The 13,908-nt window shown below is 40.1% G+C and overlaps 1 protein-coding gene across 1 annotated transcript; it reads right to left on the bottom strand.

Moving 5' to 3' along the window:
- Window positions 1-12,493: 12,493 nt before the first annotated feature.
- On the bottom strand, window positions 12,494-13,516 carry LOC131749798 (probable G-protein coupled receptor 33). Its single transcript, XM_059051667.1, has one exon. The coding sequence runs from the start codon at window positions 13,514-13,516 to the stop codon at window positions 12,494-12,496; it is 1,023 nt and encodes a 340-aa protein (XP_058907650.1).
- Window positions 13,517-13,908: the final 392 nt, after the last annotated feature.

The following is a 13,908-nucleotide window of genomic DNA, read 5'->3' as shown; positions in this document are numbered from 1 at the left end:
GACTTTCCACTTTTCTCCATTCCCCTCTTCTACTTTCTTTGTTCAGGCCCCATCATCTGTTACCCGGATTACTGCAACTTTGTCCCATTTGATCACTCACCTCTAGTTTGACTTGTCAGATTGGTTTTCCTAAAATGCAAATCTAGGGACTTCCTGGTGCAGTAGTGGTTAAGAATTCGCCTGCCAATGCAGGGGACATGGGTTCGAGCCCTGGTCAGGGGAGATCCCACATGCCACGGAGCAACTATGCCTGTGCGCCACAACTACTGAGCGTGTGTTCTAGAGCCTGTGTGCCACAACTACTGAGCCCACATGCCACAACTACTGAAACCCATGTACCTAGAGCCCATGCTCTGCAACAAGAGAAGCCACCGCAGTAAGAAGCCCATGCACCGCAACAAAGAGTAGCCCCAGCTCACTGCAACTAGAGAAAAGCCCTTGTGCAACAACAAAGACCCAATGCAGCCAAAAATCAGTCAATCAATTTATTTTAAAAAATAAAATGCAAACCTAATTCTATCACTCTTTGGCTAAAGACCCTTCAGTGGCGCCCTATTGCCCTCATGATAAAGTCTAGGATCAAGTCCAAACTCCTTAGCAGGGGCTTTTGGGATCTAGGCCTGGTTGACCTTTCCAGCTCATCTTGGCCGTGCCTGCTTCTCACATCTATTCTCCAATCGTATTCTTGCTCTGGATCAGCAGCAGTGGATCCCCTAGGATCCTATTGGAAATGTGGAATCTCAGCCTCCTGCAGATTTCCTGCATTAGAATAAGCATTTCAGCAAAATCACTAGGTGATGCTCATGAGTATTCAAGTTTGAGTAGTGCTGCTTTATAGCACTGTGCTCATTTCCTCTGGGGCTTTTACACATTCTGCTTCCTCTGTCTTATTGTCCTTCTCCTGCTTTAGATGTTTAACACTGTTCTGCAGCACTCAACAGGGAAAACTTCTCTGACTGGTGAAACCTGGGTTGGAGGCTTTTGTCTGTTACTCCAAACATGGCACTTACTCCTTTGTACTATAATGACCTTTTTGCTCCTTTTTCTTTCCCATTAAACAGTGGTCTTCTATTCTGGTTGTATTTTACACTCAAACTGAGAACTTAAAAAAAATACAGATTCCTGGGTCCTGTCCCTAGAGATTTTTGTTTTAACTGGTTTGAGTAAGGCCTAGACACTGGTAATTTTAAAAAGTGTCCCAGATAATTATAATGTGGAGCCAATTCAGAACCACCACACTAGGCTTTAAGCTCTGTGAAGACAGGGATCATGTCTTATTCACTGTTGTATTCTCAGAGCCTACCACAGTGCCAGGTACATAAACCATACTTGTGAATAATTGTTGCCCCTAGTTTCTCAGGATATATGGAATCAGCTTTGTGTTGCAAATACCATCCTACCTTATGCCAAACCCCTCTCAGATATGTTAGCAGCTGGGCAGCCCATTCATCTCACTAAACCAAGGAGCTCTTTCTTCCTTCCTTTCTTTCTTCTTTCTCCTTTCTTTCTCCTTTCTTCCTTTCTTTCTTTTCTTCTTTCTTTCTTTCTTTCTTTCTTTCTTTCTTTCTTTCTTTCTTTCTTTCTTTCTTTCTTTCTTTCTTTCTTTCTTTCTTTCTTTCTTTCTCTCTTTCTTCCTTCCTTCCTTCCTTTCCTTTCCTTCCTTCCTTTATTCTTTCTTTCTTTCTTCCTTCTTCCTTTTATTCTTTTAAAATTTTAATACAGTCCTTATTTATTTCTTTATTTGAAGTATAGTTAATTTACAATGTTGTGTAAGTTTAAATTGTACTGCAAACTGATTCAGTTTTATATATATATCAAGGAGCCATTTTTTAAACATCTTTATTGGAGTATAATTGCTTTAAAATGGAGTGTTAGTTTCTGCTGTATACCAAAGTGAATCAGCTATACATATACATATATCCCCATATCTCTTCCCTCTTGTGTCTCCCTCCCTCCCACCCTTGCTATCACACCCCTCTAGGTGGTCACAAAGCACCCAGCTGATCTCCCTGTGCTATGTGGCTGCTTCCCACTAGCTATCGGTTTTACATTTGGTAGTGTATACATGTCCATGCCACTCTCTCACTTTATCCCAGCTTCCCCTTCCCCCTCCCCTTGTCCTAAAGTTCATTCTCTACGTCTGCATATTTATTCCTGTCCTGCCCCTAGGTTCGTCAGAACCTTTTTTGTTTTGTTTTGTTTTTTAGATTCCATATATATGTGTTAGCATTCGATATTTGTTTTTCTCTTTCTCACCTACTTCACTTTGTGTGACAGATTCTAGGACCATCCACCTCACAACAAATAACTCAATTTCATTTCTTTTATGGCTGAGTAATATTCCATTCTATATATGTGCTACATCTTTATCCATTCATCTGTTGATGGACACTTAGGTTGCTTCCATGTCCTGGCAATTGTAAATAGAGCTGCAATGAACATTGTGGTACATGACTCTTTGAATTACGGTTTTCTTAGGGTATATGCCCAGTAGTGGGATTGCTGGGTTGTAGGGTAGTTCTATTTTTAGTTTTTTAAGGAATGTCCATACTGTTCTCCATAATGGTTGTATCAATTTACATTCCCACCAACAGTGCAAGAGGGTTCCCTTTTCTCCACACCCTCTCCAGCATTTTCTGTTCGTAGATTTTTTGATGATGGCCATTCTGACTTGTGTGAGGTGATATCTCATCGTAGTTTTGATTTGCATTTCTCTAATGATTAATGATGTTGAGCATTCTTCCTTGTGTTTTTTGGCAATCTGTATATCTTCTTTGGAGAAATGTCTGTTTAGGTCTTCTGCCCATTTTTGGATTGCGTTGTTTGTATTTCTGATATTGAGTTGCATGTGCTACTTGTGAATTTTGGAGATTAGTCCTTTGTCAGTTGCTTCATTTGCAAATATTTTCTCCCATTCTGACTGTCTTTTCTTCTTGTTTATGGTTTCCTTTGCTGTGCAAAAGCTTGTAAGTTTCATTAGCTCCCATTTGTTTCTTTTTATTTCCATTTCTCTAGGAGGTGGGTCAAAAAGGATCTTGCTGTGATTTATGTCATAGAGTGTTCTGCCTATGTTTTCCTCTAAGAGTTTGATAGTGTCTGGCCTTACTTTAGGTCTTTAATCCATTTTGAGTTTACTTTTGTGTATGGTGTTAGGGAGTGTTCTAATTTCATTCTTTTATATGTAGTTGTCCAGTTTTCCCTGCACCACTTATTGAAGAGGCTGTCTTTTCTCCATTGTATATTCTTGCTTCCTTTATCAAAATTAGGGTGACCATATGTGCATGGGTTTATCTCTGGACTTTATCCTGTTCCACTAATCTATATTTCTGTTTTTGTGCCAGTACCATACTATCTTGATTACTGTAGCTTTTTTTTTTTTTTTTTTTTTTTTTTTGCGGTACATGGGCCTCTCACCGCCGTGGCCTCTCCTGTTGCGGAGCACAGGCTCCAGACGCGCAGACTCAGTGGCTATGGCTCACGGGCGCAGCCACTCTGCAGCACATGGGATCCTCCCAGACCAGGGCATGAACCCGTGTCCCCTGTATTGGCAGGCGGACTCTCAACCACTGCACCACCAGGGAAGCCCAATTACTGTAGCTCTGTAGTATAGTCTGAAGTCAGGGAGCCTGATTCTTCCAGCTCCATTTTATGATCTCAAGATTCCTTTGGCTATTCGGGGTCTTTTGTGTTTCCATACAAATTGTGAAATTTTTTGTTCTGGTTCTGTGAAAAATGCCAGTGGGAGTTTGATAGGGATTGAATTGAATCTGTAGATTGCTTTGGGTAGTAGAGTCATTTTCACAATGTAGATTCTTCCAATCCAAGAACATGGTATATCTCTCCATCTATTTGTATCATCTTTAATTTCTTTCATCAGTGTCTTACAGTTTTCTGCATACAGGTCTTTTGTCTCCTTAGATAGGTTTATTCCTAGATATTTTATTTTTTTGTTGCAGTGGTAAATTGGAGTGTTTCCTTAATTTCACTTTCAGATTTTTCATCATTAGTGTATAGGAATGCCAGAGATTTCTGTGCATTAATTTTGTATCCTGCTACTTTACCAAATTCATTGATAAGCTCTAGTAGTTTTCTGGTAGCATCTTTAGGATTCTCTATGTATAGTATCATGTCATCTGCAAACAGTGACAGTTTTCCTTCTTCTTTTCCAATTTGGATTCCTTTTATTTCTTTTTCTTCTCTGATTGATGTGGCAAAAACTTCCAAAACTATGTTGAATAATAGTGGTGAGAGTGGGCAACCTTGTCTTATTCCTGATCCTGGAAATGGTTTCAGTTTTTCACCACTGAGGACGATGTTGGCTGTGGGTTTGTCATATATGGCCTTATTATGTTGAGGTAAGTTCCCTCTATGCCTACTTTCTGGTTTTTTGTTTGTTTGTTTGTTTGTTTTTGCAGTACGCAGGCCTCTCCCTGTTTTGGCCTCTCCCGTTGCGGAGCACAGGCTCAGCGGCCATGGCTCATGGGCCCAGCCACTCCGCGGCATGTGGGATCTTCCCGGACCGGGGCAGGAACCCGCATCCCCTCCATCAGCAGGCGGACTCTTAACCACTGCGCCACCAGGGACGTCCCTGGGGGTTTTTTATCATAGATGGGTGTTGAATTTTGTCGAAAGCTTTTTCTGCATCTATTGATATGATCATAATGTTTTTATTCTTCAGTTTCTTAATTTGGTGTATCACATTGATTGATTTGTGTATATTGAAGAATCCTTGCATTACTGGGATAAACCACACTTGATCATGGTGTATGATTCTTTTAATGTGCTTTTGGATTCTGTTTGCTAGTATTTTGTTAAGGATTTTTACATCTGTGTTCATCAGTGTTATTGGCCTGTAGTTTTCTTTCTTTGTGACATCTTTGTCTGGTTTTGGTATCAGGGTGATGGTGGCATTGTAGAATGAGTTTGGGAGTGTTCCTCCGTCTGCTACATTTTGGAAGATTTTGAGAAGGATAGACGTTATCTCGTCTCTTAATGTTTGATAGACTTGGCCTGTGGAGCCATCTGGTCCTGGGCTTTTGTTTGTTGGAAGATTTTTAATCACAGTTTCAGTTTCAGTGCTTGTGATTGGTCTGTTTGTATTTTCTGTTTCTTCCTGATTCCATCTAGGAAGGTTGTGCTTTTCTAAGAATTTGTCCATTTCTTCCAGGTTGTCCATTTTATTAGCATAGAGTTGCTTGTAGTAATCTCTCATGATCCTTTGTATTTCTGCAGTGTCAGTTGTTACTTCTCCTTTTTCATTTCTAATTCTATTGATTTCAGTCTTCTCCTTTTTGTCTTGATGAGTCTGCCTAATGGTTTCGCAATCTGTGTATCTTCTCAAAGAACCAGCTTTCAGTTTTATTGATGTTTCCTATTGTTTCCTTCATTTCTTTTTCATTTATTTCTGATCTGATCTTTATGATTTCTTTCCTTCTGCTAATTCTGGAGTGTTTTCGTTCTTCTTTCTCTAATTGCTTTAGATGTAAGGTTAGGTTGTTTATCTGAGATGTTTCTTGTTTCTTAAGGCAGGATTCTATTGCTATAAACTTCCCTCTTAGAACTGCTTTTGCTGTATCCTATAGGTTTTGGGTCGTCGTGTTTTCATTGTCATTTGTTTCTAGGTATTTTTGATTTCCTCTTTGATTTCTTCAGTGATCTCTTGGATATTAAGTAGTGTATTGTTTAGCCTCCATGTGTTTGTATTTTTTACAGATTTTTTCCTGTAATTGATATCTAGTCTCATAGCATTGTGGTGGGAAAAGATACACTTGATATGATTTCAATTTTTAAATTTACCAAGGCTTGATTTGTGACCCAAGATATGATCTATCCTGGAGAATGTTCCATGAGCACTTGAGAAGAAAATGTATTCTGTTGTTTTTGGATGGAATGCCCTAAAATATCAATTAAGTCCATCGTGTTTAATGTATCATTTAAAGCTTGTGTTTCCTTATTTATTTTCATTTTGGATGAACTGTCCTTTGGTGAAGGTGGGGTGTTAAAGTCCCCTACTATGCATTTGTTACTGTTGATTTCCCCTTTTATGGCTGTTAGTATTTGCCTTATATATTGAGGTGTTCCTATGTTGGGTGCATAAATATTTACAATTGTTATATCTTCTTCTAGGATTGATCCCTGATCATTAGGTAGTGTCCTTCTTTGTTTTTTGTAATAGTCTTTATTTTAAAGTCTATTTTGTCTAATATGAGAATTGCTACTCCAGCTTTCTCTTGATTTCAATTTGCATAAAATATCTTTTTCCATCCCCTCACTTTCAGTCTGTATGTGTCCCTAGGTCTGAAGTGGGTCTCTTGTAGACAGCATACTTATGGGTCTTGTTTTTGTATCCATTCAGCTAGTCTGTGTATTTTGGTTGGAACATTTAATCCATTTACATTTAAGGTAATTCTTGATATGTATGTTCCTATGACCATTTTCTTAATTGGTTAGGGTTTGTTATAGTAGGTCTTTTCCTTCTCTTGTGTTTCCTGCCTAGAGAAGTTCCTTTTGCATTTGTTGTAAAGCTTATTTGGTGGTGCTGAATTCTCTTAGCTTTTGCTTGTCTGTAAAGGTTTTAATTTCTCTGTCGAATCTGAATGAGATACTTGTTGGGTAGAGTAATCTTGGTTGTAGGGTTTTCCCTTTCATCACTTTAAATATGTCCTGCCACTCCCTTCTGGCTTGCAGAGTTTCTGCTGAAAGATTAGCTGTTAACCTATGGGGCTTTCCTTGTATGTGATTTGTTGTTTTTCCCTTGCTGCTTTTAATATGTTTTCTTTGTATTTAATTTTTGGTAATTTGATTAATACATGTCTTGGCATGTTTCTCTATGGATTTATCCTGTATGGGACTCTCTGTGCTTCCTGGACTTGATTAACTATTTCCTTTCCCATATTAGGGAAGTTTTCAACTATAATCTCTTCAAATATTTTCTCAGTCCCTTTCCTTTTCTCTTCTTCTTCTGTGACCCCTGTAATTCGAATGTTGGTGTGTTTAATGTTGTCCCAGAGGTCTCTGAGACTGTCCTCAATTCTTTTCATTCTTGTTTCTTTATTTTGCTCTGCAGTAGTTATTTCCACTATTTTATCTTCCAGGTCACTTATCCGTTCTTCTGCCTCAGTTATTCTGCTATTGATTCTTTCTGGAGAATTTTAAATTTCATTTATTGTGTTGTTCATCATTATTTGTCTGCTCTTTAGTTCTTCTAGGTCCTTGTTAAACGTTTCTTGTATTTTCTGCATTCTATTTCCAAGATTTTGGATCATCTTTACTATCATTATTCTGAATTATTTTTCAGGTAGACTGCCTATTTCCTCTTCATTTGTTAGGTCTGGTGGGTTTTTACTTTGCTCCTTCATCTGCTGTGTGTTTCTCTGTCTTCTCATTTTGCTTAACTTACTGTGTTTGGGGTCTCGTTTTTGCAGGCTGCAGGTTCATCGTTCCCGTTGTTTTTGGTGTCTGCCCCCAGTGGCTAAGGTTGGTTCAGTGGGTTTTGTAGGCTTCCTGATGGAGGGGACTAGTGCCTGTGTTTTGGGGGATGAGGCTGGATCTTTTCTTTCTAGTGGGCAGGTCCACGTCTGGTGGTGTGTTTTGGGGTGTCTGTGACCATATTATCATCTTAGGCAGCCTCTCTGCTAATGGGTGGGGCTGTGGTCCTGTCTTGCTAGTTGTTTGGCATAGGGTGTCCAGCACTGTAGCTTGCTGGTCGTTTAGTGGAGCTGGGTCTTGGCATTGAGATGGAGATCTCTGGGAGATTTTCGCTATTTGATATTACATGGAGCAGGGAGGTCTCTGGTGGACCAGTGTTCTGAACTTGGCTCTCCTACCTCAGAGGCACAGGCCTGATGCCCAGTCAGAGCACCAATACCCTGTCATCCACATGGAAAAAGAGCGAAAGGGAAAAATATATACTTATCATTGCTCCCAACGTCTACCGCCTCAATTTGGGAGGATTTGTTGTCTATTCAAGTTTTCCACAGATGCAGGGTATATCAAGTAGATTGTGGAGATTTAATCCGCTGCTCCTGAGGCTGCTGGGAGAGATTTCCCTTTCTCTTCTTTGTTCGCACAGCTCCTGGGGTTCAGCCTTCGATTGGCCCTGCCTCTGCATGTAGGTCACCTGAGGGCATCTGTTCTTTGCTCAGACAGGACGGGGTTAAATTAGCAGCTGATTCGGGGGCTCTGGCTCACTCAGGCCAGGGCGAGGAAGGGTACGGAGTGTGGGGCAAGCCTGCGATGGCAGAGGCTGTCCTGATATTGCACCAGCCTGAGGCGCTCCGTGTGTTCTGGGGAAGTTGTCCCTGGAACACGGGACCCTGGCAGTAGTGGGCTGCACAGGCTCCTAGGAGGGGAGGTATGGATAGTGATCTGTGCTCGCACACAGGCTTCTTGGTGGCTGCAGCAGCAGCCTTAGCGTCTCATGCCCGTCTCTGGAGTCTGTGCTGTTAGCCACGGCTCACGCCTGTCTCTGGAGCTCCTTTAAGCAGCGCGCTTAATCCCACAGACAACCCCAGTCCTCTCCCTGCGATCCGACTGAAGCCCGAGCCTCAGCTCCCAGCCCCCGCCCGCCCCGGCGGGTGAGCAGACAAGCCTCTCGGGCTGGTGAGTGCTGGTCGGCACCGATCCTCTGCGGGAATCTCTCCGCTTTGCCCTCTGCACCCCTGTTGCTGAGCTCTCCTCCGTGGCTCCGAAGCTTCCCCGCTCTGACACCCGCAGTCTCCACCCGCGAAGGGGCTTGTAGTTTGTGGAAACATTTCCTCCATCACAGCTCCCTCCCACTGGTGCAGGTCCCGTCCCTACTCTTTTGTCTATGTTTATTCTGTTTTCTTTTGCCCTACCCAGGTGTGTAGGGGTTTTCTTCCTTTTTGGGAGGTCTGAGGTCTTCTGCCAGTGTTCAGAATGTGTTCTGTAGGAGCTGTTCCAGATGTAGATGTATTTCTGATGTATTTGTGGGGAGGAAGGTGATCTCCACGTCTTACTTTTCCGCCATCTTGAAGCTCCTCCAGGGGCCATTTCTTGAGGAAAGAACATAAGCTAGCATTTGAAACCTATCTCTAATCATCCCTATATTTTGTTCTTGAGCCCGTTTGAGGCTAATGTAATGAAGCAGGTTCATATAATTTGATGCTAATAGGGACACTGTTTTAATACACTGTCTCCACACACAATTTCCACAAAGGAAAGCCACTAATTCTTTGTTTATAAACCTCTTGGGTCTAGAGAATTCACAGTAGTGAGGATGTTGATGAGATCAACACAACCATAACAAGCAGGTTTTCTAAAAGTTAACCATAGTTTTAAGGGAAATTAAAAAATACATTTGGGGAGAATTTTCTCAAGTTTACACCCTACTTTTTAAAATTGAAGTGACTCCTTAAAAAACCATCCTCATAATATCTTATACTTACGTAGTGTTTTATATTTTAGAAGTAATTTCATATACATAATCTCATTCGGAGATGTCCCATATTATAGATGAGGAAGGTAAGGCCCAGAAAATATGGATAACCTGCCCCAAATAAAACACCAAGCTAGAGGCAAAGCCAGACCACCACCCAAGTCTCCTGATTATAAGTTCAATGCTTTTTCTTTTTTTACATTGTATGTGGATCCTGACATTTTCTAGGAATTTCTGTTTGATTTTTGCAGTCATTATAGTGAATTCTGATGAAATAAACGGACTATGTATATCTGGGCTAGAAGCCCTGCCTTATAGCCTCCTAACAGTGACGTCAGGCAGTGGGTAGGGTGATTAAGAGCATGGATTGATTCTAGCACCAGCAGACTGCCTGGACTTGCAATACTGGCTCTTCCACTTGCCTACTGTGTGGCCTTGGGCAAGTGCTTCAGTTTCACAGCCTGTAAAATTGTGATAACAATGTGACCTACATCATAGAATTGCTGTGGGATTAAGTGAGTTACTATTTGTAAAGCATTTTGAACCATGCCTGGGCACAATGTAAGTGTGATGTAAATCTTTTTTAAATAAAAATCTGGTTCAATCCTATTATTTTATACCCAAAGTCCTTTTTCAAATCACATATTGTGATGACCCATATTCAATTTCATTAAGTATCTTTTACTGGATATCACTTACATGTAGTACTATAGAAAAGAAATAGCGTGATTGATAGGCTTCTCCCTGTCCTTGAGGAGTTTACAATCTATAGAGAGATGGAACAAAGTACATAAAAGAGCCTGGAAATAGCAGTTCCTTGTTTGTTACTGTAGCAAATATGAGGAGGGAGACCAAAGGCTCTGTGGCTGTTAGGTTTCCAAAGTAGAATTCTTGTTTCAAAGAATCATTATGTTCCATCCAATAACTTGCTTTCTTAAGTCCTGCATCATAAACTCCAGTGGGCTTGTCAGGCCCTGGGAGAGTGTGTGGAGGGAAGGAGCAGCAGCCCCTTCTTGCTGAAGGGCCACTCAGAGCCACAGTCTGGTCTTCCATCCTACTTCTCTGTCTCCGGGACATTATTCAAGGCTCCAAAACTTGAAATAGGGTCCAACAATGAAACTGTTCACCTACCCAAAATTTTTTGTCCCTTATATTCAAAGTGAGAGAGGCCAAGCCTCTAGTTGCCCAAGAAAGCAGTGATGCCAAGTCAATTAGCAGAATTTCTAGGGCATAGAACTACTATTACTTTCCCACTATGAAAAGTTAATAATGAAAATTAATTTCCCTTCCTCTCTGTAATCCTTTGTAATTAATATCATCCTTTTGGGGGATTTCTGAGGAGTATGTATGCCTGTGGCTTGGAATTGTCTGTGCAAAGCTAAATGAAACATTTAGGGACTGAGTTTGCATTGTGGCCTAATTATCTGCCTTCTGTATTAGTTGAACTAGATAGAACTATCTATTGACCGACAGATAGAACTAACTAAATATATAAAAGGTAGTAGGTCACTGATACTATGTGGTCCTATATAACTTAGGTGCTGTAATATTTTTCAAAAACTTGATGCAAAACTTGAAAACCAGGGAAACAAAGTTAATTTTGTTATTGCTATTTTAGAATTAAATGTACTGTGACATTACCCAGGTAGGCTCACAAACATTTATAATTGTGTTAGTCCCATATTTCTGTGACAGCTTAATCCATAAATATTAAAAAGACATTTAAAGTATCCTTATACTTAAAACATTAAAGTATAAATTCTTTATTCTTTAACATGGAGATGACAAGATGGGTGCCTTGTCATCTCCACGTTAAATTTTGTTCATACCAATTAAATAATTTAGGTGCTATCTGAATAAAGACCTTGGTCTAAATGTCTATTTGGTAGAAAATTCCATGACAATCTGAAAGTTCAGATTGATGGGTTCTATTGGTATTCAGAAAATGATATTCCTATAGCCTCAAAAATCAAAGGTTAAGAATCACGTTTGCATCAGTTCACACCAACTAGGATGGCTATAATTGAAAAAAAGGAAAATAATAGGTGTTGGTGAGGGTGTGGAGAAACTAGAACTTTTGTACATTGCTGATGAGAATGCAGCATGGTACAGCTGTTATGGAAAAAAGTAGCAATTCCTCAAAAACTTAAACATAGAATTGACACATGACCCAGCAATTCAAAATAATTGAAAACAAAGACTCAAACAGGCACTTGTACACCAACGTTCATGGTAGCATTATCACAATAGCCAAAAGGTGGAAACAACTCAAATGTCTCTCAACAGAAGAATGGATAAACAAAATGTGGTATATACATATAACAGAATATTATTTAGCCATAAAAAGAATGAAGTTCTGATACATGTTACAACATAGATGAACCTTGAAAACATTATGCTAAGTTAAATAAACCAGACACAAAAGGAGAAATATTGTATGATTCCACTTACATAGAATATCTAGAATAGCAAATTCATAGAGATAGAAAGCAGATTGGAGGATATGAGAAGCTAGGGGAAAGGGCGGGGGGTGGGAGTGTGAAAGAAGAGTTATTGCTTAATGGGTAGATTTTCTTGGGCTTCCCTGGTGGCGCAGTGGTTGAGAGTCCGCCTGCTGATGCAGGGGACACGGGTTCGTGCCCCGGTCCGGGAAGATCCCACAAGCCCCGGAGCGGTTAGGCCTGAGAGCCATGGCCACTGAGCCTGCGCGTCTGGAGCCTGTGCCCCGCAACGGGAGAGGCCACAACAGTGAGAGGCTTGCGTACCGCAAAATTCTTCTTTGGGTGATAAAAAATTTCGGAAATGGATAGTGGTGATGGTTGCAAAATATTGTGAATTTAGGTCATGCCATTAATATTTACAATGAAAAATGGTGTTATATGTTATATATATTTTGCCACAACAAAAGTAAAAAAAAAAAAATCACATTTGCAACATCACCCATCACATTTTACAGCCCTTATAATATTCATAGATCTAACTATAGTACAGCCCAGGTGTCTCTCTAATATAGGGACTATATTATACAAAAGTTGAGGGTTTGTCTCTGGTGATATCATTGACTAAGAATCCATTCTTTGCTCTGGGATCCAGAATTTAAATATCGGCTTCTGAGTTTAGGTTTTGTGTCCTTTCTCCCGAAGAATCTTCACCGAATGTTGACTCAAAAAGAGCAAGAACAGACTTCTTGAAAACCTTTCTGAAGTTCTCCCCAGTAAATAGGTAGAGTGTGGGAGAAAAGACAGTATTGAAAGAAATAGTTATCACTGTGAGTATCAGAGTCAACTGGAAAACTAGTGATCTGTTCTTAGTGAGAATTAAGCCTTGATATACATGGTAGGGCATCCAGCACACAAAGAAAGAGATAACGGCAGTCATCATGACTTTGAAGGGCTTGTTGGATTTGAAGAGGCTCCTCTCTTTCATCTTTTTGGCTACTCTTTCATAACAAAAGGTGATGGTGAGTAAAGGCAGAAGGAAGCCCAGCAAGAAGCGGCTGCTGAAACAGACTACATGAATCCATTTTCCTAATGTTTGCATCTTTTTGCCTTCCCAGTTAGTAGACACAGCATAGTTATTCGGGCAGGTCACTCTTCCTTTATTGTCATCATGTGCCTCCCTGAAAACCACATAGGGCATGCTGAGGGCAGTGGCAAATATCCAGACTCCCAAGATGATGCTGGAAACCCAGCGTGGGGTTCGGTGCAGCTGTGACCACACCGGGTGAAGAGTGAGAAGATAACGATCAATGCTGATGGCTGAGAGGAAGAAAACAGAGGCAAACATCCCTGCAGACCAAATGCTATTGAAGACCTTGCACGTGGCAATTCCAAAGCTCCAGTAATTGTCCTGAAGGTAGGAGATGGCCAGAAATGGCAAAAATAATGTTGAAATAAAATAAGAGAGAATGAGATGAAAATATAAGAGAGTATTAACAGTCTTTTTCATTTTGAATTTTAGCACCCATAGGTAGAAACCATTGGTGATAGTACCAATTATAAATGACGTGAATAAAAAAAGTGCAACAATCACTTTTGAGGCAGGTGTTGGAATGGGAATGCTGTTTCTTATTAAAGTAGAGACATTGGGCAGGTAATCATTAGAGTTGATCAGCTCCATAATTGGAATGAGAAACTGAAAATAACAAAAAAGAAGCAAAAGAAATGGTTATACAAATTAAAATAGTAAGTTTTGCATATTCATAGTCAAAATGACAATATTTTTAAAATGACAAACAATATTTTTACAATAATACAAATCAGATATTTTTCTTTTATTTTGTGTGAGGAATAAAGATCAGATTAATTTGGGCATCAAAAATAGAAATACTACAGATGCAATGAAATTAATGTGAAATAGAAGTAAGTTTGGAATATTCTGACTTCATTAAGTAATTAATTTAGGCAGCTAAAAATATACTATTTAGGGAATTCTCTGGTTAGGACTACATGCTTCCATTGCATGGGGCATGAGTTTTATCCCAGGTCGGGTAATTAAGATCCCGTGTGCCA

Source organism: Kogia breviceps, unplaced genomic scaffold, assembly GCF_026419965.1.
Source record: "Kogia breviceps isolate mKogBre1 unplaced genomic scaffold, mKogBre1 haplotype 1 scaffold_577, whole genome shotgun sequence".
Taxonomy (NCBI): Eukaryota; Metazoa; Chordata; class Mammalia; order Artiodactyla; family Physeteridae; genus Kogia; species Kogia breviceps.
This window is presented reverse-complemented; position numbering and strand designations above follow the sequence as displayed.

Bases quoted from the DNA above. Each gene is read 5' to 3' on its own strand.
- LOC131749798 (XM_059051667.1), bottom strand. From the start codon at position 13,516: ATGGAGCTGATCAACTCTAATGATTACCTGCCCAATGTCTCTACTTTA.